Source organism: Adiantum capillus-veneris, chromosome 18, assembly GCF_014529385.1.
Source record: "Adiantum capillus-veneris isolate H3 chromosome 18, ASM1452938v2, whole genome shotgun sequence".
Taxonomy (NCBI): Eukaryota; Viridiplantae; Streptophyta; class Polypodiopsida; order Polypodiales; family Pteridaceae; genus Adiantum; species Adiantum capillus-veneris.
The window spans coordinates 122,143,855-122,164,521 of record NC_140948.1 but is presented as its reverse complement, the minus strand read 5'-3'; the positions used below and the strand labels follow the sequence as shown (position 1 = coordinate 122,164,521).

Genomic DNA, 20,667 nt, shown 5'->3' with positions numbered 1-20,667 from the left:
CTCATTTGTCTCATGGTCTGCGATGTGCTATTGGTCAGATTCGCACATCCTCACACCAGCTGGAGATTGAGACGGGTAGATTCAGAGGGATACCGCCGGAGTCTAGGATATGTCAACTATGCGGTAGAGAGCCAGAGACAGAGCTACCTACATATGCCACTGCATTGTGTATTATGAGATACGAGGGCGCTTCCATTGCTTATTCAGGGAGGGTTTTGGACCCCTAGATAGAGTCATGAGGTATCAGGATCAGAGATGCCTTGGCCTATATCTACTTGAGCTACACCGACATAGAGATAGTTTGTTGAGGAGACATGGAGTACGACAGTCGTCGCAGAGACAGATCACAAACTTCTTTGGATCGAGGGAGCCAAGAGACCAACCACCAGCACAGGGTTGTACCCGCATTCATACGAGAGGCACCCTCATTGACAGGGCGATTGAGCTCGGGAGATCGAGACGACCACGACCGAGACACAGGAGCACACTACATCGACGGAGACTCCAGCAGAGGATCAGAGGCATTCTAGCACGATACCCAGATTGTCATTGAGGGCCTATTCTACATTTTCAGATTTCACATTTCACACTTCATTTTCAGTTTTCATTTTTACTTTCAGTACTTTTTGTACTTGTACTTCAGACATTGTATTAGATTCACCACTTTGTATCTGATGGTCTCATAGGTCATTTTGGCCTTTTGAAGACGTTAATATATCATTTCATTTCATTTCATCATTTCATTTCTCTCTCTCTCTCTCTCTCTCTCTCTCTCTCTCTCAAAGACATAAACAATGTGGAGAAAGAGGTCACAAGCCTTACATCCATGATGGGGATGGAAAAGCCTCTGCACACAAAGGCATGGAGGGTAGGTAAGAAAAGTGATGGCACGGTTGAGTCTTCAAAGGGGAGAGCTCTCATACTACGCTTCCCCTCGTTGGAAGAGAAGAAGGAATTCTTGAGGAAGAGGCCTACTCTCAAAAAGACATGTATTTTCCTCGGTGATGACCTGACTCTCTCACAGCTCGCACATATGAGAGAGGTAATGCCAGAGATTACAGCGGCAAGGGAGAAGGGAAAGATAGCCTTCTACAGAGATGGACGGGTGGTGATTTTAGAGCGGCGTACTGCATGACGTTGCGAGACCTATGGGACCACACTGAAGATGGCTACCTGGAACTGTAATGGGTCTATGAGGTTGGACGTGGGCGCATTTGAGGAGAGTTTCAAAGACAAGGATATTGTGTTCTTCTCAGAGACTCATCAGGCCCCTGGATAGGTAATGCCACATGTGGTGGGATACAGATGGGAAACAGCTCATAGGACAAATGCGAGATCTGAGCACGGGAGTAGAGGTTCAGGAGGAGTAGCAGTGATATTCAGAGAGGAACTACAACCATTACTGCATATTGTACGAAGAGATGATCATGCTAGATATATGTGGGTGAGACTGAGACCTGACACAGGTCGATTCCTATATATTGCCATATGTTACTTTCCTCCCAGTTCATCAATGTATGCCGCATCCAGAGGGCAGGCGCCTTTCTCTATCCTAGATGATGACATTTGGGAGTTTTCTAGGGATGGTGATATCATTCTCCTAGGGGACTTCAATGCCCGAACAGGCAACTCGCAGACAGTCTTCTACGACACTTCAGATGAGATGCTTAGAGAGCTGAATGTGGGTGAATTGGGGCTTGACAGATGCTCAGATGACAGAGAGCAAACGGAGTATGGGAGATACCTCATGGAAATGACGACTACACATGGATTAGCCATACTTAATGGCTTACAACGATTTCCTGGAGCAGCCGGTTTCACATGCTTTCCACATAGACATGGGGCCAGTACAGTGGATTATGTTATGACACAACCGAGCTTTATCCCCTCATTCAGGATTTCACAGTGGGAGCCAGGCCAGTGGGCATAGCAGTAGACCACACTCTCTTGACACTATCCGTTAAATTCCAGTATAGTACAACCCAAACATCAGGAGGCAGGTCACACACCCGCTATACTTTTACTCCAGAGACTGATTTCGTTTATTCAGAGGAGATATGGGACCGTCTATTGGAAGGCACAGCTGGCACAAATGGTACAGGCCTCTCCGTGGAGGAGTGCACCACGCTACTGACTAAGACATTGCACGGGGCTGCATCAGTGGCATACCCACACACTCAGCCGGGCAAGAGACGACATTCTGGGAGCATGCCCCAGAATAGTTGGTATGATGAAGAATGCAGAGAGATGAGAGACCAGCTTCAGAGGGATCTTCTTTTAGGAGTCATCACTTACAGACAGTCTCGGATTGCTTTTCGACGCCTTGTGCGACGGAAGAAGCGAGCTTACCTAGCCCAAATGGAGCGAGACTTGTATCAGATGTTCTTGAGTAGGGACTCAGGAGAGGCATGGCGTCTCTTCCATGAGCACTCCCCTCCCCCAGTGATTACCTCACCTGAGGTGTGGGGCCAATATGCGACATCATTATATACGGTTCCTGGACAAGAACCCCTTCCAGACCCTACCAAGCCTTGCCTAGCTACGAGCACTTTCCTTACACCTGAGATGGTACAAAGGGCCATCGACAGAATGAAGACCGGGAAGGCATATGATCATGACGGTCTAGTATCGGAGCACTTTATACATGCCAGAGATATGCTGATGGAGGTTCTCGCAGTGTTGTTCAATCGTGCCATGTGTGAGGGATTACCTGAGACTTGGAGATTGTCTAATATTGTGCCCATCTTCAAGGCTGGTGACCCTACAGAGCCTTGGAACTACCGCACTATCATGGTTGGACACACATTGGCACGGTTGTATGCATCCATCCTGGAGCAACACTTGAGTAATTGGGCAGAGGGCAAGGGGGTACGAGCAAAGGGTCAAGCCGGCTTCAGGAGGGGTTTCTCCACTCTTGATCATATTCTGACACTCAGGGCCATCATTGAGGAGGGCAGAGCACATGGGAGACGAATATATTGTAGCTTTGTGGACTTTCGTAAAGCATTTGACATGGTACCAAGAGCTCGATTGATACGCAGACTACAGGTGATGGGGGTGCCCATAGAGGTGATTTGGGGGATTATGGCTTTGTACAGATCAGTGATGGGACGGGTACGCACTCCGGAAGGGGTATCTGATTTAGTTCACTCTACCATTGGAGTGAAACAGGGCTGCCCATTGTCTCCTACTCTATTTGGTATGTATATTGATGAGGTGTCTGATTACATCGATAGAGAGGGTGACAGAGGTGCACAACTAGCAGGGACGTGGATCCCACTGTTGCTATATGCTGATGATATTGTGCTGATATAACTGGCCTATACAACGTAGAGGGCGGTACTATTTCAATTACCTGTTAACTTTACACAGAGCACTGAGAAGGGAAGAGAACACAGTTGCGTCCAGCAACTAGAATGTCACTGCGCACACGAGACCGACACCCTGTAGGCCCCAAAGACTGGCGCCCCTTTCGGTATTTCTTTATTCAAATTAAAGTAGACGATCCGACCACTTCGCACAAGCTTTCACAAAGCTGTCCAAACCTGGCGAGGGCTGAAAACGCAGGTTTTCGACCTGATTTTGGCAGCATAACGGCGCAAAAACCCCTGTAGGTCGAAAACACCTGTCTAGGACGGATTCCCTCATTATCTGGAAGCTTTCTGGTGAGCTGTCACAGAATTTCAGCGGGCTGTAATTCCCTGTTTTTCACTGCCGGGTGCCCAAAAGCCTGTACACGCATCCCAAGGCTCTCACGAGGCTCCCCCGGTGTTCCCTTGCAGTTTAGGTGCGAAACCCTAAACCTGCAGAAAAACACAGCAGGCTGTAATTCGCTGTTTCGGATCGTTTTTAGCGGAGCGAACACGCCTACGCGTGTTCCAAGGGCTCCCGCACGCAATGGGACAGTTCCCCTGTGAATTGGACGAGTTTTCACGCGAGAAAACTCTCCGAACTCGCAATCTTTCATGATGGAACTGTGCGTACCTGTGGGGGATTAGCAATTAGCTAATCCGGTTCCTGTTCAGAAGGCTCTTGCCTTGGCAAACGCGCATAAACCCCCAGAACTGTACATAGGTCAAATGAGAAGCCCACTAGTGGGGCATAACATATTGTACGTAGGGGAGGAAGAGAGCAGTATGTAGCGTGCGGGGCATCACTCCCGTCACCATACTGTGCATAGAGGGCAAGGTAAGCATTCCATAGCTTTTGTACCTGCTACAATCCACCTGAGGCTGAAAATGGCGCCCCCTTTGTTGATATGCAGCTCGTTTTTGCCTTACAGAGTGGCAGAATCGCTCACAGGCTGACACGTCGCCCAGTTTCCGAGTTTGGGCTTTCCCTGCTAAAAATATCTCAACTGGTGCGTCAGTTGACTTGGCAGCAGAGCAATAAAATGTTCCTCTTGTCATTCCAGAGCTAATGACGCGAACACATTTTCTGGTCAAAAATAGCAGTTCCCTAAATTTTAGGAGATGCTTCCATGGCGTCCCTATCGGTCTCCTGACCATCATTGAAGACTACCATTTGACCACCACTACAATGTGGGTTAATTTACTGGCCCCTTTCAACTTATAAAGTTGCAGTGACTTGACGAGTGGCCCAAATTCCAGTTTGGCGCACACGAGCTTCCATACTCATCAGAATTCAGTGCTAACTGGCCCGGGCAGTTCCTGTCTGACCGACCTAGATCCCCGATGTGAGAAACCCATTTGGCTGCAGCCGTTTCACACTGGCCATGCAATGTCCACTTGCACCTTTTCAAGGGTTCCGGAACAAACAAGTAAAAATAAAATAAATATATCTAATACTGATTTACGAAAGGCAACAGGAAAAATACACCTCCTGGTGACACACCCCACCCTTGAAATACTGCAAGCGACCTCGCTTGCATGCCAATAATACATGCAGATATCTCCTGATATCACATATATTCTATGATGGGAATCCAAGATATACATTCTTCCGGAAATGTAGCGTTGGACGATTAAACAATCCCACCAACCTGGCTACGACACATATGTCAAGCATAGAAGTCTTCTAGTGTACTCTTGAGCACAAACTTCTCTAGCTAAATTCTGTATGGAAAGAGTAGATACAATTGCTTAACTACTCTCTTGAGCATCATGAACCATGCTCTTGCCTTGCTGCAAAAAGGTTGCATCAAGTCACTGTGGGTTCCATTTGAAAGGCTTCAAGATACAATTGCAATAGCTGAGGTGAATCAAGCAATTCAGACTCTTCCATCCATTTGGCATCTAATGATGGATAGTTCTTGAACTTCACCAAATAGCGTCTTGCAACTTTTCCTCTTAACCTTTCTTTCTTTATGTGCCAATATCTGTTCAGGAACAACGATTTCATCCAATTCTTCCTCTTCGGGTTGTTCCTGATCAAGTATATTCTCTGGCACATCACCAACAAAGGGCCTTAGAAGGCTGACATGAAAAGCATTATGTATTTTCCATCCTTCTGGTAGCTTTAACCTGTAAGCTACATCGCTGATCTTTTCTGAAATCTGAAAAGGACCATAATATCGCATACTGAGCTTAGGAAACAAGCGTTCCTTGCCTTTCCTTTTCCTTAACCTGGCCTTTTCAAAGCGCAAAAGTACCCAATCACCAAGTGAAAATACAAGTTCACGACGGTGACGATCAGCAGCTTTCTTTTGCTTAGCCTGAGTCTTCTCAAGAGCAATCTTTATCTTTCTGTATGTTTCATCCATATCTTGCACATACTTGTCTGCCTTAAATATCTTGTCCTTAGTCTGCAAAATGGGCGGGACTTTCTTTTCTCCTTCCACTATCTCAAATGGTGCCTTACCTGTTGACGTATGCACAGTGTTATTGTAAGCATATTCAACCAATGGGAGATGGTGTTCCCAAGTTGCCTTGTGCTCTGAGACATAACATTTGAGCAGGTCCAAGACAGTAGAATTTGCCTCTTCTGACTGTCCATCAGTTTGCGGATGAAACCAAGAAGAGAACTTGAGCGTAGTGCCCATGTTCTCAAACAATGCCTTCCAGAAAAGACTCGTCATACGTGGATCCCTGTCAGTGACAATTGACTGAGGCATCCCATGATATTTAAAGATATTGCTCATGAATATCTTGACCATGTGTTGTGGCTTTATCTTCTTCCTAACAGGAATGAAATGGGCCTGCTTACTGAACCTACAAATGATAGTCCAAATCCCATCATTTCCTGTTTGCGTCCTTGGAAGATCAAAGATAAAGTCCATTGCTATACTTTCCCATGGCCTATCAGAGATCGACAATGGCTGCAACAATCCTGGTTGCTTTTGTCTGTCAAATTTGACTTTTTGGCATACTAAGCATGATCTTACAAATGTGTCAACATCTTGACGCAAAGCTGGCTAATAGAAGAATGCCTCAACCCCTTTCACTGTCGCATCAATTCCACGATGCCCAGCATAAGGTGGAGCATGACTTTCCATCAAAATCTTTGGCCGTAACTGTTTAGTAACACATAACTTTCCATGCATCATGAGAAAGTCATTCTTAAGCATATAGTGCTCATGATGTTGCCCATCAACAAGCTGGTCATAGATCCTTGCAAAATCTGAATCTTCAGCATATTGTGTCTTCATTTCGTCTAGTTCACAATGGTACGGAATTGACACTGCTGAAATTTGGGGCTTTCGTGACAACGCATCAGCCACCACGTTCTTTTTCCCTTGCACATGCACAATCTGAAAATGGAACATTGACAAGATGTTTGCCCATCGCATGTGCTTCTCAGACAACTTCGTCTGTGTAAGAAAATATCGCAAGGTTTGATGATCCGTTTGGACAACAAAATCAGCCCCTAGCAAATAGTGTTTCCAACTAGTGAGAGCATGAATTACTGCTAGCAATTCTTTCTCATAGACTTGCAAGTTCCTTTCAGTCTTCAAAAGAATTCTTCTCTCATATGCGACTACTCGGCCATTCTGCATTAAAATTGCACCAAGACTATGGCCACACGCATCACATTGAACCACAAAAGGTTTAGAAAGATCTAGCAAAATAATTACCGGATCTAAAGTCAGCTTCTCTTTCAAGTGTTTGAACGCTAAAATTTCCTTGGTTGTCCACTTGAAAGTAACTCCTTTTCCTTGCAGTGCATGGAGTGGAGAAGCAATCTCAGAAAAATTTCGGATGAACCTCCTGTAATAGGAACATAAGCCTAGAAAGCTTCGAATGTCATGTACGGACTTCAAGTCTGGCCATGACCTAATTGCTTCCACTTTAGCGGGATCCATGCGTACCCCATCCTTTGAAACAATGTGCCCAAGGAAGTGAATTTCTTGCAAAAAGAACTCACTTTTCTTCGCATTGATGAGTAGCCTATTCTTGCGTAGCTCATTGAAAACTGCGGTCAAGTGATCCCTATGCTCCTCTTCAGACTTTGAGTAGACAATCATGTCATCAAAGAAGGTACCCACGAAGTTTCTATGTGGTCTAAAAATTATGTCCATCATTCTATTAAATGTGGCAGGAGCATTTGTGAGACCAAATGGCATGACAAGAAACTCATAGAGACCAAATGTTGTCCTGAACGCAGTCTTATGGACATCTCTGGTCTAATGCGTATCTGATGATACCCGCTCTTTAGGTCTATTCTTGTAAACAATGACGCTCCCTCAAGCCGATCAAGAATGTCATCTATCCTCGGTATGGGGAACCTGTTCTTGATGGTATTCTTATTCAAGGCGCGATAGTCAATGCACATGCGCCATGAACCATCCTTCTTCTGCACTAAGAGTACAGGCGAACAAAAAGGGGATGAACTGGGCTGAATCAGCCCCTTCTCTAAAAGCTCGTTGACTTGACCCATAATCTCTTTCTGCTGGGCTGCACTAACCCTGTATGGTGGTCTATTCGGTGGACTAGAACCTGGCACAAGATCTATAGTATGATCCTCAGGTCTCTCAGGAGGTAACTCCCCTGGCAAAGAGTCCGAAAAACAATCACTGAAACCACTCAAAAAAGTTGACCTGTCTTTATCTAAGGTAGACAAATTAGATTCAACTTGAGGTACTTCTTTTGCAAAGATCAAGTACACAGAAAGATGATTCTTTATTACAGATGAAATAGCAGAAGCAGAAACAACTGGAACAGACTCGCCTTTAAGCTTTACATCAAGGACATGAGTCTTTCCTCTATGTACAAGGGTAATCTTTTTGTTGTAAGTATCCACCATAGCATGCAACCTGTAACACCATGGGATACCCAATAACACATCACAGCCCTCAAGCGGCATAATATCAAATTCTTCCGCATCCACATAGCTCTGAATGTGCAGACGAAGCTTTCCCAGAATGGGAGTAACAGGCTCTGAATGTCCTGGGCATGCCAAACCTGCTTCGCCTGTCATACCCATCTCCTCTGCACGAATGCCCAACTTTGATGCCAATTCTGGTGATATGAAATTTGCACGGGCTCCTGGATCAAAGAAAACCAGCACTGTCTGGTCTCTAACTTTGCCCCAAGCTCTACACAGCTCCGTGGCATCTGTGTTTGGCTGATCTCCAACCAAATCTGGAACAAGTCCTGCACTCGGCTTTGGCTTCTTCCCTTTATGGTCTGACTTGTCATCCTTATCCTGTGACTTCTTCTGTGGGCACTCATTTGCAAAGTGTCCTTCCTGTTCACAAATGTAGCATTTCTTGGCCTCCCTAAGAGCTTTCCTTTCTTGAAAAGTTTTACCAGAAAAATGCCTTTTTTGTCCTTGTCCTCGTTCCGAAGAAGATTTAGACTGCTTCTTGGACGTATCAGCTTCTTGAGTGGAGGGCTTCTTTGCAGGAGACTTAGAAGGCTTTGCTGCAACATTGCCCTTGGCTGAAAACTGTTTGCCCTGGGCCCCTTTCTTGTGGCTATTAAATCCATCGGAATCTCCCTTCGACAGATTGTTGGCCACTCTTGCATTCTCTATCAATTGAAACATATTCATGACAGTAGTCTTTGTGCAGTAGTCCCTGATTTTCTTGGGCAATCCGCAACAGTACTTCTCAATTTGTTCTGACAAAGGCACAAACCTGTAAGAGGTGACTGGCAACAGTGCGGCCCAAAACCGTTTATTGTAGTCTTCCAGATTCGCACACTATTTAGCATTCAACTCGTGCCATTCTGTCATCACATCCACTTCAAAAGTGTTTGTCAACCATGTAGGCGCAAAAAGTTGTTTGAATTGGACCCACGTTGTTGGGGCTTGACCCTGGTTCAACAATGCGGTCCACCATTGAAGCGCATTCCCTTTCAAGAAAGTGGCAGCCTTGCGTATCTTTGAAGATTCCGTGAAGTTGCCTCCAGCATAAGCTGCATCGAACTGCTGTATGAAGGTCAAAGCCTTCAATTGGTCCTCAGTTCCTCTGAAAGTTTCAAACTTCACTCCCTGCCCACCTTCCTTGTAATCCTTAAGCTGACTCAAAGGAGCCACATTATCATAAACAGGTGCCTGTAACAGTGGTGCTCCATGAGTGTTCATTCCAGCACTCGCATCAACTGTTTTCCCTGTCATATCTGCATTTTGTACGTATGGCTGCGAAAAACCAGCCATACCAAATCGTGTTCCAGGCACTCAAAACTGGCCATAGGCACCCTGAAAACCTGGTTTGACACCCATGTTCGCGTACATAGGGTTACCCATGCCTGTTTGCATTGTCCCGAACACATTCCCTGGCATATAACCTGTGGAAGGTCCAGCCATAGCTTGAAACACTGAACCACCTCCAAAATAACCAGGATAAGTATTAGGTAATGGAAGGGTCTGACGCATAGCGTGTTCATTGCTCCCTTGACCATTCACAAACGGTTCCTGTCCAGCTAAAGCAAGTTGCTTTGGATCATTGGACACCGCTAGTTGCTCAACCACATGGGCTTTCCCTCGAGCATCATGAGTCCTCTGTGCATTGGAAATCTCCTTTTCTTGCAACGGCTCAGTCATGCCCTGTGTAGGAGGCTGGAAACCCTGTGTCGGAGCCTGTAAGAATTCCTGCATCCTTGGGTTGTTAGCCAACTGCTGAAACATGTCCATGCAACAACGCAATTGAGTTCTAAACAACCTATCCTCTTCTTGAAGAGTTGAAGGAATTTTCTCTGTGCCATGTGAGGAAGATCCCTCTTCAGGTACTTGTCTCTCTTCTCTGCCATATCTACAAGCTCTGTGTTGCTTTCACCCACAACAATCCACGCTGCACTTTTTGAAGAAAAAGTGACTATCCCGTCGATGGAACCATATAACCGGCCTATACAACGTAGAGGGCGGTACCATAGTAGTCTCGTACGGTCTCGTACGTTTTGTATGCGTACGATGATGTGCGGTACTAAACGAACTAAAAAAAATTATGATGTACGATGACGTTATGTACGTTCAAATTTAAAAAAACAAATAATTCTCAAGTCTAAGGCCTAAGGCTTAGGCCTTAATACTTACTTATAGAAACTTGACATTTGTATAGATTACAAGTTAGTAGTCACAATACTACATAGTACATAGTACAATGTAAAGAGTCAAGACTCAAAGACTAAAGAGAATGAGCATTACATAAACCAAAATGATCATTGAAATTTGATAAGTAGAGACCAAGTGGCAAGGGCTACAAAGTACTCAAAAAGTGGCAAGGGATACCAAAAAGTGGGGGGACCAAGTGGCAAGGGCTACAAAGTACTCAAAAAGTGGCACACCATAATAGAGAGACTAAATAGTAAAGTCACTAGTCACTAGTGCTCTCATCATCTTCCTCTTCTGAGCCTTGCTCATCAACATCATCCTCTTCCTCACAAGAGTCGAAGGATGACGGCTCATAATCTCCATCACTAATGAGGTTGCCTTCATCATCATACTCTGGCTCTCGAGGCTCTCTATCCTCGGAAGTGATGGCCGCCGCACAAGAGCCGCTTCCGGAGCCTCGCCGCACATAGGTCCTAGGAGCCTCCGTGGGTGTTGTTGATGCTTTGCCTCTACCTCTTGTAGCCCTGGCACCTCTGCCTCTTGTAGCCGATGTAACTCCATGGATGGCGACCTTCTTGCGTGATCGTGTGCGAGAAACACGGCGATCAATCTCCTCAAGCTCCAAGTAGAGCTCACGAAAAATCATTTGCTCCTCAGGGTCTTGCTCTTTATTGACACTCTTTAGAGTGTCAATCGTAAGTGTGAGCTCATCCACGTTGACCTATTTGACATTTACAACATTGGACAATGCAAACATAATTAGTATATTCAAACTAATTAAAGACTAGACTCTAGAGTATAGAAAATGGAGTGAGTAGTGATTATAATTTATAATTTATACCTGTCGAGCCATAGGCATCTCATGCATAGAGCGCAACATGCGTAAATTGGAGCGACAATAGATAAGTCGCTCTAATTGCTTCGTTGAGAGCTTGTTTCGGATTTTGGTGTGGATGAGGGAGTATGCGGACCAATTACGCTCACATGCTCCCGATGAGCAATCCTAAAACACATCAAGAGAGGCATAAGCTATAAGAGACTATAGTTGAAGAGATTAAGCATAAAATGTAAAAGGTTGAGGCTTGTCGCTTACTTGGCCAAGAACCCTCAAAGCAAGTCGTTTGAGAGTAGGCAATTGATAGCCAAAGCTCTCCCACCAAAATAAAGGCTTCACCAAGGATTGCCGCTTCCAACACAAGTTGGAAGTAAATGCGGTGCCTCGTTGGTCGCTATAGTTGATTACCTCTTGGAGAAATGCTCCAATGTCCTCTTCTTTTAGCACCTTAAAGAGGTAATTGTTGCGCTCCTCTATAAGCTCTTGATTTGCAAAGAGTTCGGGCTTCTTGTAAGCCGGATGCAAGAGAGCCGCAAAGTAATGGATAGGTCTCTTCATCCAATCCCAGACCTTTGTGATTAGGAGGAGAATGTCGTCTCTCTTGGGAGAGTCCTCGAGGTAATCACTACAAGAAGAGAGAGGAAATGTACTAAGTAGAGAAACAAGCATGTAGAATTTAAATGTATAGAGAATGACATGTAATAATAAATATGTAGTTATACCGTGTTCCATCGGGAGCCCCATCTAGGATTGTAGACTTCTCAATCTCCTTGTAAGCTTCCTCCATGAAGTGCCATAGAAGCCCAATACTTGCCCCTTCCATGTCGGTCATGCGGAGAGCCTTGTACAAGGGCAAGATCGCAACGACAAGACCCTTAATTTCTTGCCAAAACTCCTCCCGCAAGCAAAGCCGTTGGATGGCTTTTGCATCTTGTTGGGAAGCGGCGGACTCTCCATTCATCCACTCCTTAAACTCATCGGAGACCATGGTCTTTTGTATTTTGTTTTGCACATCATAGAGCCGCTCTAGAAGTAGCCACATGGCGGCAAAGCGAGTGGCCGATGGCTTCTTCAACTCAAGGTCGGAGTAGGTGCGGTAAATGGCAAGCACCCTCACTTTGCCGTTGATGAAATTGATGATGGAGAGTGCTTGGTTGAGGATATCTTTCACCCAACCTAGCTCCCCTATGTCTTCAAAGAGAAGGTCAAGGCAATGAGAGGCACATGGAGTCCATACTATGGATGGAAATTCCTTCTCTAGCCTCTTACTCATTGCCTTGCAATTTGAAGCATTGTCGGTAATCACTTGCACGCTCCGCACCAACCTACACAAGAGGCATTTGTGACAAGAAGAGTTAAAACTTAAAAATTAAAACATAGGACTCATTGGCAATTGCTCAAGACATAAAGGCTCGATTTACGGTTTTACCTCAAGAATGGCTTGGCGGATGTGCTTCCAAATGAATGCCCCGGTCACTTTCTTCCCTCTCGAACCCGCATCCACGGCCCGTAAGAAGTACGTGCCAAGAGGACAAGAAACAAGAATGTTGATGATGCCCCTCTTCTTGCGGTCGCTCCATCCGTCGGAGAGGATAGAGCATCCATACTTTGCCCAACCCGCACATACGGGCTCAAGTGACTTGTCAATCCTTGCCCTCTCTTCATCAAGCTTCTTTGTTCTCATGTCATGGTATGACACACCCGTCCACCCTTCGCATGGACCAACCGCCGCAATTGCTATGATCATCCTCTTCCATCGCTCCAACCGAAGAATGTTGAAGGAGAGATTGCATTCAATCACCATGCGGGCAATCTCTATTTCCGCCATTCTTTGTCTCTCCTTGAGGAAAGACAAGGGGCCGGAGCATCCACCCACCGATTTCGCAAGAGAAGTTTGCTTTGCCATCTTCGGAGGCCGGCCACCATCACTTGAAGACCCCTTGGACTTCTTGGACTTCTTGGAGGAGGCACTACCATCACATGAGGCCGCGGTGGCACCGGTAGCCATGGACATAGTTGGAGAGGCCTCTTCCTCCGAATCGGAGCTATCAACATCCGGCGACACGAACTCATCCGAGGTGACTCTACCCTTGCGTGTCTTCAATGGAAGATACTTTCTCTTGCATTCCGCAAGGATATCTTCGGGGATATTAGGACATGGCCCCGCTTGTCCTCCCATCTTTGTCAAGTGGATGATGAGACGGGTGACGGAAGAGGTCATAGCTTTTGGGCAATATTTGCACCACCACTTGCAAGAGTTTTGCTTGCCCCCCACCCGCTCAAAATATCGGCAATGCTTCTCAAAGGCTTCATGAAGAGGAGGCGGCATTATGTAGTATGTAGCTAGTAGCTACTCGTATGATGTATGATGTATCAATAGATTAGAGAGAGAGAGAGAGAGAGAGAGAGAGAGAGAGAGAGAGAGACCCAAGGAAGCTTGAAGGAGAGACCCGTCACGGTGTCACCCAAGGGAGCTTGAAGGAGAGAGATGGTAGACCCAATGGAGACTCGAGAGCTTGAGAGCTTGAAGCTTCAATGGAAGCACATGGAGATGAGAGGGTAGAGCATTGAGAGGCTTAGGGCTAAAGCTTGTAGCTTGTAGTTGTAGGTTGTGCTGGATAACAAAGGGGAAGGGTTGCTTAAATAGGAGAGAAAGAGCATGTGAGGCTTGACATTTGAGCAATGGGCATTGGCCCTTGGGCAATAAGCATGGCATTTGGCTTCAAAACTGCCCGCAAGCGGCTCCAAAAGGCTTACAAACTGGACGTTGCTAAACGGTCAAAAAGCTGCCAACGGTCATAAACTGCCGAAAAAAGTCACCGAACGGAACGAACGGAACGCACGGACGGGACGGGTCCGGCCGGACGGAACGAGAGGTTCCGTTCGACGTACGAAAACTACCCTGGGCGGTACTATTTCAATTACCTGTTAACATTACACAGAGCACTGAGAAGGGAAGAGAACACAGTTGCGTCCAGCGACTAGAATGTCACTGCGCACACGAGACCGACACCCTGTAGGCCCCAAAGACTGGCGCCCCTTTCGGTATTTCTTCATTCAAATTAAAGTAGACGATCCGACCACTTCGCACAAGCTTTCACAAAGCTGTCCAAACCTGGCGAGGGCTGAAAACGCAGGTTTTCGACCTGATTTTGGCAGCATAACGGCGCAAAACCCCTTGTAGGTAAAAAACACCTGTCTAGGACGGATTCCCTCGTTATCTGGAAGCTTTCTGGTGAGCTGTCACAGAATTTCAGCGGGCTGTAATTCCCTGTTTTTCACTGCCGGGTGCCCAAAAGCCTGTACACGCATCCCAAGGCTCTCACGAGGCTCCCCCGGTGTTCCCTTGCAGTTAAGGTGCGAAACCCTAAACCTGCAGAAAAACACAGCAGGCTGTAATTTGCTGTTTCGCATCGTTTTTAGCGGAGCGAACACGCCTACGCGTGTCCCAAGGGCTCCCACACGCAATGGGACAGTTCCCCTATGAATTGGACGAGTTTTCACGCGAGAAAACTCTCCGAACTCGCAATCTTTCGTGATGGAACTGTGCGTATCTGTGGGGGATTAGCAATTAGCTAATCCGGTTCCTGTTCAGAAGGCTCTTGCCTTGGCAAACGCGCATAAACCCCCAGAACTGTACATAGGTCAAATGAGAAGCCCACTAGTGGGGCATAACATACTGTACGTAGGGGAGAAAGAGAGCAGTATGTAGCGTGCGGGGCATCACTCCCATCACCATACTGTGCATAGAGGGCAAGGTAAGCATTCCATAGCTTCTGTACCTGCTACAATCCACCTGAGGCTGAAAATGGCGCCCCCTTTGTTGATATGCAGCTCGTTTTTGCCTCCCAGAGTGGCAGAATCGCTCACAGGCTGACACGTCGCCCAGTTTCCGAGTTTGGGCTTTCCCTACTAAAAATATCTAAACTGGTGCGTCAGTTGACTTGGCAGCAGAGCAATAAAATGTTCCTCTTGTCATTCGAGAGCTAATGACACGAACACATTTTCTGGTCAAAAATAGCAGTTCCCTAAATTTTAGGAGATGCTTCCATGGCGTCCCTATCGGTCTCCTGACCATCATTGAAGACTACCATTTGACCACCATCTACAATGTGGGTTAATTTACTGGCCCCTTTCAACTTATAAAGTTGCAGTGACTTGACGAGTGGCCCAAATTCCAGTTTGGCGCACACGAGCTTCCATACTCATTAGAATTCAGTGCTAACTGGCCCGGGCAGTCCTTGTCTGACCGACCTAGATCCCCGATGTGAGAAACCCATTTGGCTGCAGCCGTTTCACACTGGCTATGCAATGTCCACTTGCACCTTTTCAAGGGTTCCGGAACAAACAAGTAAAAATAAAATAAATCTAATACTGATTTACGGAAGGCAACAGGAAAAATACACCTCCTGGTGACAGCTGATATCTGACTCACCAGAAGGTATGCAACGACAGTTGGATGCACTATGCAATTTTGCAGAGGATAGTGGATTGTGTGTAAACCTAGGTAAAACCAAGGTTATGGTGTTTAACACCACACCGCAATGGGTCAGGAGATCAGTACCCACTTTCAAGTATGGTCAGGAGATTGTGGAGTATACAGATGCATACACTTACCTGGAGGTAGTCTTTACTGGGCTGAGATTTTCCTTGAGAAGAGCAGCAGAGACTAGACTAACTAGAGCTGGTGCGGCTCTGGGAGGAATGGAGAGGATGTGTTCACAGGTTCAGTTCCAGGAACCTAGGACAAAGTTATGGCTCTATGATACTTTGGTTGCCTCTACTATGTTATATGGGGTGCAGGTTTGGGGACCTTCTATAGGCTAGGATGGGTGGAGGCGTATGGAGAAGCCCCTAGTATCCATGATCTCTCGGCTGATTAGAGCCAAGGTTTCTGTACTGCATGATATCATTCGAGCGGAATTAGATGCCCCCCCTATGGAGATTGAGGCGCTCACAAGATCAGTCTCCTTTGTACACAGTCTGTGGGATACTACCAGAGACAGATATGCCAGGGTGGCTCTAGAGTCCTCCAGACAATTAGCTCTTAACGGGGATACATCATGCTGGTATGCTCAGATGACATCATGGTTTCAGACACATGGTTTCACCATGGACAAGTTGCCTTCTTTTCAATACTCTCTTCAGGCACCCTTGAGGTCTCTGACACGGGTAGAGATTAATAGACTCATCCGTCAGGATTTGATCCAGTTGGACACGAGGAGGACATGGATAGAGCCGTTACAAGAGTTGGGCACAAAGATGGCTTTCTATAGAGAGCATCTTCTCCACCTCACGGGGGATGGGTTTGTAATTCGACCTAGCTATATGGACACGCATCTTTCGCATGGTTTGCGTTGTGCCATTGGCCAGATACGCACGTCCTCACATCAGCTCGAGATTGAGATTGGCAGATTCATAGGGACACCGGCAAATAACAGAATATGCCGCTTATGCCATCTAGAGCCAGAGACAGAAGTACATTACATATGTCATTGCACAGTGTACTATGAGATACGAGGTCGTTTTCACTCTCTATTCAGAGAAGGTTTTGGGCCTCTTTCTAGGGTCATGAGTTATGAGGATCAAAGATGTCTTGGGCTTTATCTACTTGAGTTACACAAGCATAGAGAAACCTTATTGAGGAGAGGTGAAGAAAGACATCCCCAGAGACAGATCACAGATTTCTTTACATTGATATTGTACACCCAGAAGAACAGACCAAGGAGCAACCAGCGACGGTGGAGAGGTCTACCCGCACTACTGGCATTCTCATAGACCGAGCATTGGAGCTAGGGAGATCTAGACGACCCCGAGGGAGGAGAGGAGCTACACAATTTCGAAGGAGGCTATGGCAAAAGATTCAAGCCATACTCTTTCGTCGTCCAAAGTGCAGATGAAGATGGATCTCTACTCCCCTCCCATATTGTCTTCACATTGTACTGTTTAGTTTAGGATCCCGCAGTATTTATATTTTGTTATCCTAGATTAATTTATTTTGTTAATCTGACTTTGTATCAGATACACCGCATTGTAACTTTCTGGTCTCATAGGTCACTTTGGCCTTTTGAAGACGTTAATATAACATTTTATTTCATTTCATTTCTCTCTCTCTCTCTCTCTCTCTCTCTCTCTCTCTCTCTCTCTCTCTCTCAAACTTTATTTGTATTTAAGTGCTGAAGGTCTAATCCAGTCCGTTTTTTAGGTTGACACATGGTGCCCTCCTGTAACAAGATAAATCAATCCCTCTTGAGCTCCTACGATTTATTTTTTCCCATCTCTTTTGTCTAAGAAAAAAAATTTCATACTATTTTTTCTTCATCATTTTCTTTCTTTATGTGCATTGATTTTGTGTTTTATGCAAGTGCTTCAGTCCCCCCGTTTAGTTTGTAAGATGAGACTTTTCTGACCTCGTGAAACCTTAGAATTATGTGCTAAATTGTCGTCATTATGGAAATTTCTGCATGGCAGAGATTATGATCTAAGAATCAAATAGAACAGTGTAGAGTGGATAGTGTGGTGTGGGAAATGGAAATTTAGTTGATTGAGCATCCAATTTCATTGGTCCAGAATGTTCCCGAGAAGGATTTCTTCGTGAAGGGTAGTCGGGACTCCTTGCAACTTGAAGGTTGCCACCAAACAAGTGGGTTTCACGCATAAGCTTAGTGTTTAGAAAGTTCACTCCTTGGCTGGCAATCTTCTTTCGACTGTACCACTAAAACTAAACATTGTACATGAATCTATATATTTTATACCGTGATAGGTCATTGTGGTTTTGTTTAAATACAGGCTTAATTTTTTTCATTCTTGATCACAGAGAAGGCTACTTAAGCACCATCATTTTGGGATTGGTGGAAATCATCTAATACAAGTCCCAAGTTTTGGATCCTGTGATTTCTTATGGGCCAGCAAGGGCATTCAATATTTTAGACCTTGAGATTGACATTGTAGCTTTTTTCACAGTTTTTTACTAGTTTATGCCAGCCTTTCAGTCAGCTCCATGACTATTTTGTACTCTATGACAGTTCCATCGAATTGGCAGATGCATGGTTATGATCGCCCAATCTATACAAATGTTGTCTATCCGTTCCCTTTGGAGCCTCCTCATGTTCCAGAAGAAAATCCAACCGGCTGTTATCGCAAGTCCTTTGTGATCCCCCCTGAGTGGACAGGTGCTAGTTTTGATGAAGCAAACCTTTGTTATTTGTTTAACTGTTTTGTATGCTGTTTCTCATGATCAACTGTTTCCTTTACAATAACCAGGACGTCGCATATTTTTGTCTTTTGAAGCTGTCGATTCAGCATTTTATGTTTGGGTTAATGGAACGTTGGTGGGATATAGGTATCTTTTTGAAGCTGGTTCCTGTTCTCTGTTTGATTTCTATTTTAGTTGCAATATAACTTGCATTTTTTGGAGTGAAAAATAGTGACATTGATGCAGTACAAGACTTTACTTCGCTACTGTTTTGTGTGTATGCTCTATGTTTATTGTGCTGGATTCAACACGGAATGATGAAGAGGTGGTTTAGAAATAACAATTGCATGGGTCTTGGAGACTGTGAGATGTCATTGTTATATTTTTTCTAGATTATTCTTGTAATTTGGTCAATGTCCATGACAGCCAAGACAGTAGGCTCCCAGCAGATTTTGAGATTACAGGAGTTTGTCATGAATCCTCTTCAGGAAAAGAGAACCTGATGGCAGTCCAGGTGATGAGATGGAGTGACGGTTCATACCTTGAGGATCAAGACCACTGGTGGCTTTCTGGTATTCACAGGAATGTCGTCATCTATGCCAAACCTGAGGTGCTTTCTTTACAAGAAGAGGGCAGAAATTCTATGTTTAATATTAGCTACATTGTAAGTTAGAGGAAAGCTATATGGATGTGATGAACTAACCATGGTTTATTGTACTTCAGTTTATGATTGCAGACTACTTTGTTAAAACAAGTGTGCTGCAAGATGTTTCCGAAGCAAGCTTGGAGGTTGGATTTCTTTACTTGATGAAGCGCTGTTTCTTTATATAAACAGGTTTTACTTGTACTCTGTAGCGGAGATAAAGTGTCATGCCCTCTATAGTGGGTGCTGCTCAGTGCAATGTGCGTGAGATCTCACTCCACAGAATGCAAACACAAATGATAATGAACAACAAAAGCAACAACAGTACGACTCAGCAGAACCTGAACATGAACAACATGAACATCGACAAACTCAAAGAAACCAATACAGGTTCTGGCATGGCAGCACACTCAGCTCCAGCCCAGATCTAATAGGTACAATGGGGGTGTCGAGGCTCAACTGTGCAGGGATGGTGCAGACTTGCTGTGTACAACTCAAGATGATAGATGCTACACGACTGGCCACACAAAAGTAGGTGATGATGCGTACCCACCACTGGAACCAACCACTGATATGTATCTCCTAAAGAGCCACCAACAGCTGGCAGATATCCCAATCCAGCTAAGCCTATCTCCTAACTGAGGTGGTGGTGATCTGGCCACGGTGTCCACTGGACCACCATCTGTAACACTTGCCACGTGTCACTGCCCAGGCGAGAGTCCGCCCAGTGTGAACTCAAGCTCAACTGCAACTAACTGCTTGTCCCATGCTAGTGACACTATAGCCCTGCTAAAGGTTGCCCGCCACAAAACCACTCACCATCCCGGTGAGATAGAACAGTGAAACTAGAGAGAACAGTGAAACACCGGGAAAAACGCAGTACACTCTGACTGAAGAAGGTGATGTTTGGAGAAGATTTTGAGTTTCTAGGAGGAAGTACCAATGAAGCAATGCCTATATTTGCAAGATATGCTGAAGAAGTAATGACCCCGGCTCAATGAGGTAAGTTGACCAGAAAGTAGAAACTGAAGACTACCAAGATGAACAAATCCGACAAAGCTAGTGTAAATGCAGCCAATCTTGAAATACATTGGTTTGAGGGGCTGCCACAGCGAATAAACCTGTGAAAATTTCTTTATTTCTTCAAGGCAATGGTCAAATCTAGCTTGAATGTGGAGGTGGGTGAGGGTTACGGAAGAGGGGAAGGGGTAGGGAGGGGAGGGGTGGGTAGGGGTGAGGGGGTTGGGCTAGATAGGGGTGAGAGGAGAGGAGATAGGGCGAGAGGGGTCTAGATAGGGGCGAGGGGAGGGGGTGGGTAGGGGTGAGGGGGTTGGGCTAGATAGGGGAGAGAGGAGAGGGGGTAGGGGCGAGAGGGTCCTAGATAGGGGTGAGGGGGAGGGGGTGGGTAGGGGCGAGTGGGTGAGGGGGCTAGGTAGGGGCGAGGGCACTAGGGAGTTCGGTAGGGGTGAGGGCACTAGCTAGGGGCGAGAGCAAGAGGGGAGGGGGTGGGTAGGTAGGGAGTTCGGTAGGGGTGAGGGCACT

General features: G+C 45.7%; 2 protein-coding genes across 3 annotated transcripts in view; one reads left to right on the top strand and one right to left on the bottom strand.

The window, feature by feature from the left end:
* The window catches only part of LOC147436326 (glycoside hydrolase family 2 protein), a 103,751-nt gene that overhangs the window by 58,611 nt on the left and 24,473 nt on the right, over positions 1-20,667 (top strand). For both annotated transcript variants that reach the window (XM_086489254.1, XM_086489255.1), the window contains 4 exons: positions 18,313-18,459; positions 18,551-18,629; positions 18,909-19,092; positions 19,206-19,271. In XM_086489254.1, coding sequence (XP_086345380.1) covers positions 18,313-18,459; positions 18,551-18,629; positions 18,909-19,092; positions 19,206-19,271 — 476 coding nt within the window. The remainder of the gene's footprint in view (positions 1-18,312; positions 18,460-18,550; positions 18,630-18,908; positions 19,093-19,205; positions 19,272-20,667) is intronic.
* Positions 10,704-12,031, bottom strand: LOC147436327 (uncharacterized). The gene is made up of 3 exons (XM_086489256.1): positions 11,546-12,031; positions 11,294-11,455; positions 10,704-11,173 (listed from the first exon to the last, which is right to left on the bottom strand). Exons 1-3 carry the CDS (start codon positions 12,029-12,031, stop codon positions 10,715-10,717), a joined length of 1,107 nt encoding a protein of 368 aa, XP_086345382.1. The 3' UTR covers positions 10,704-10,714.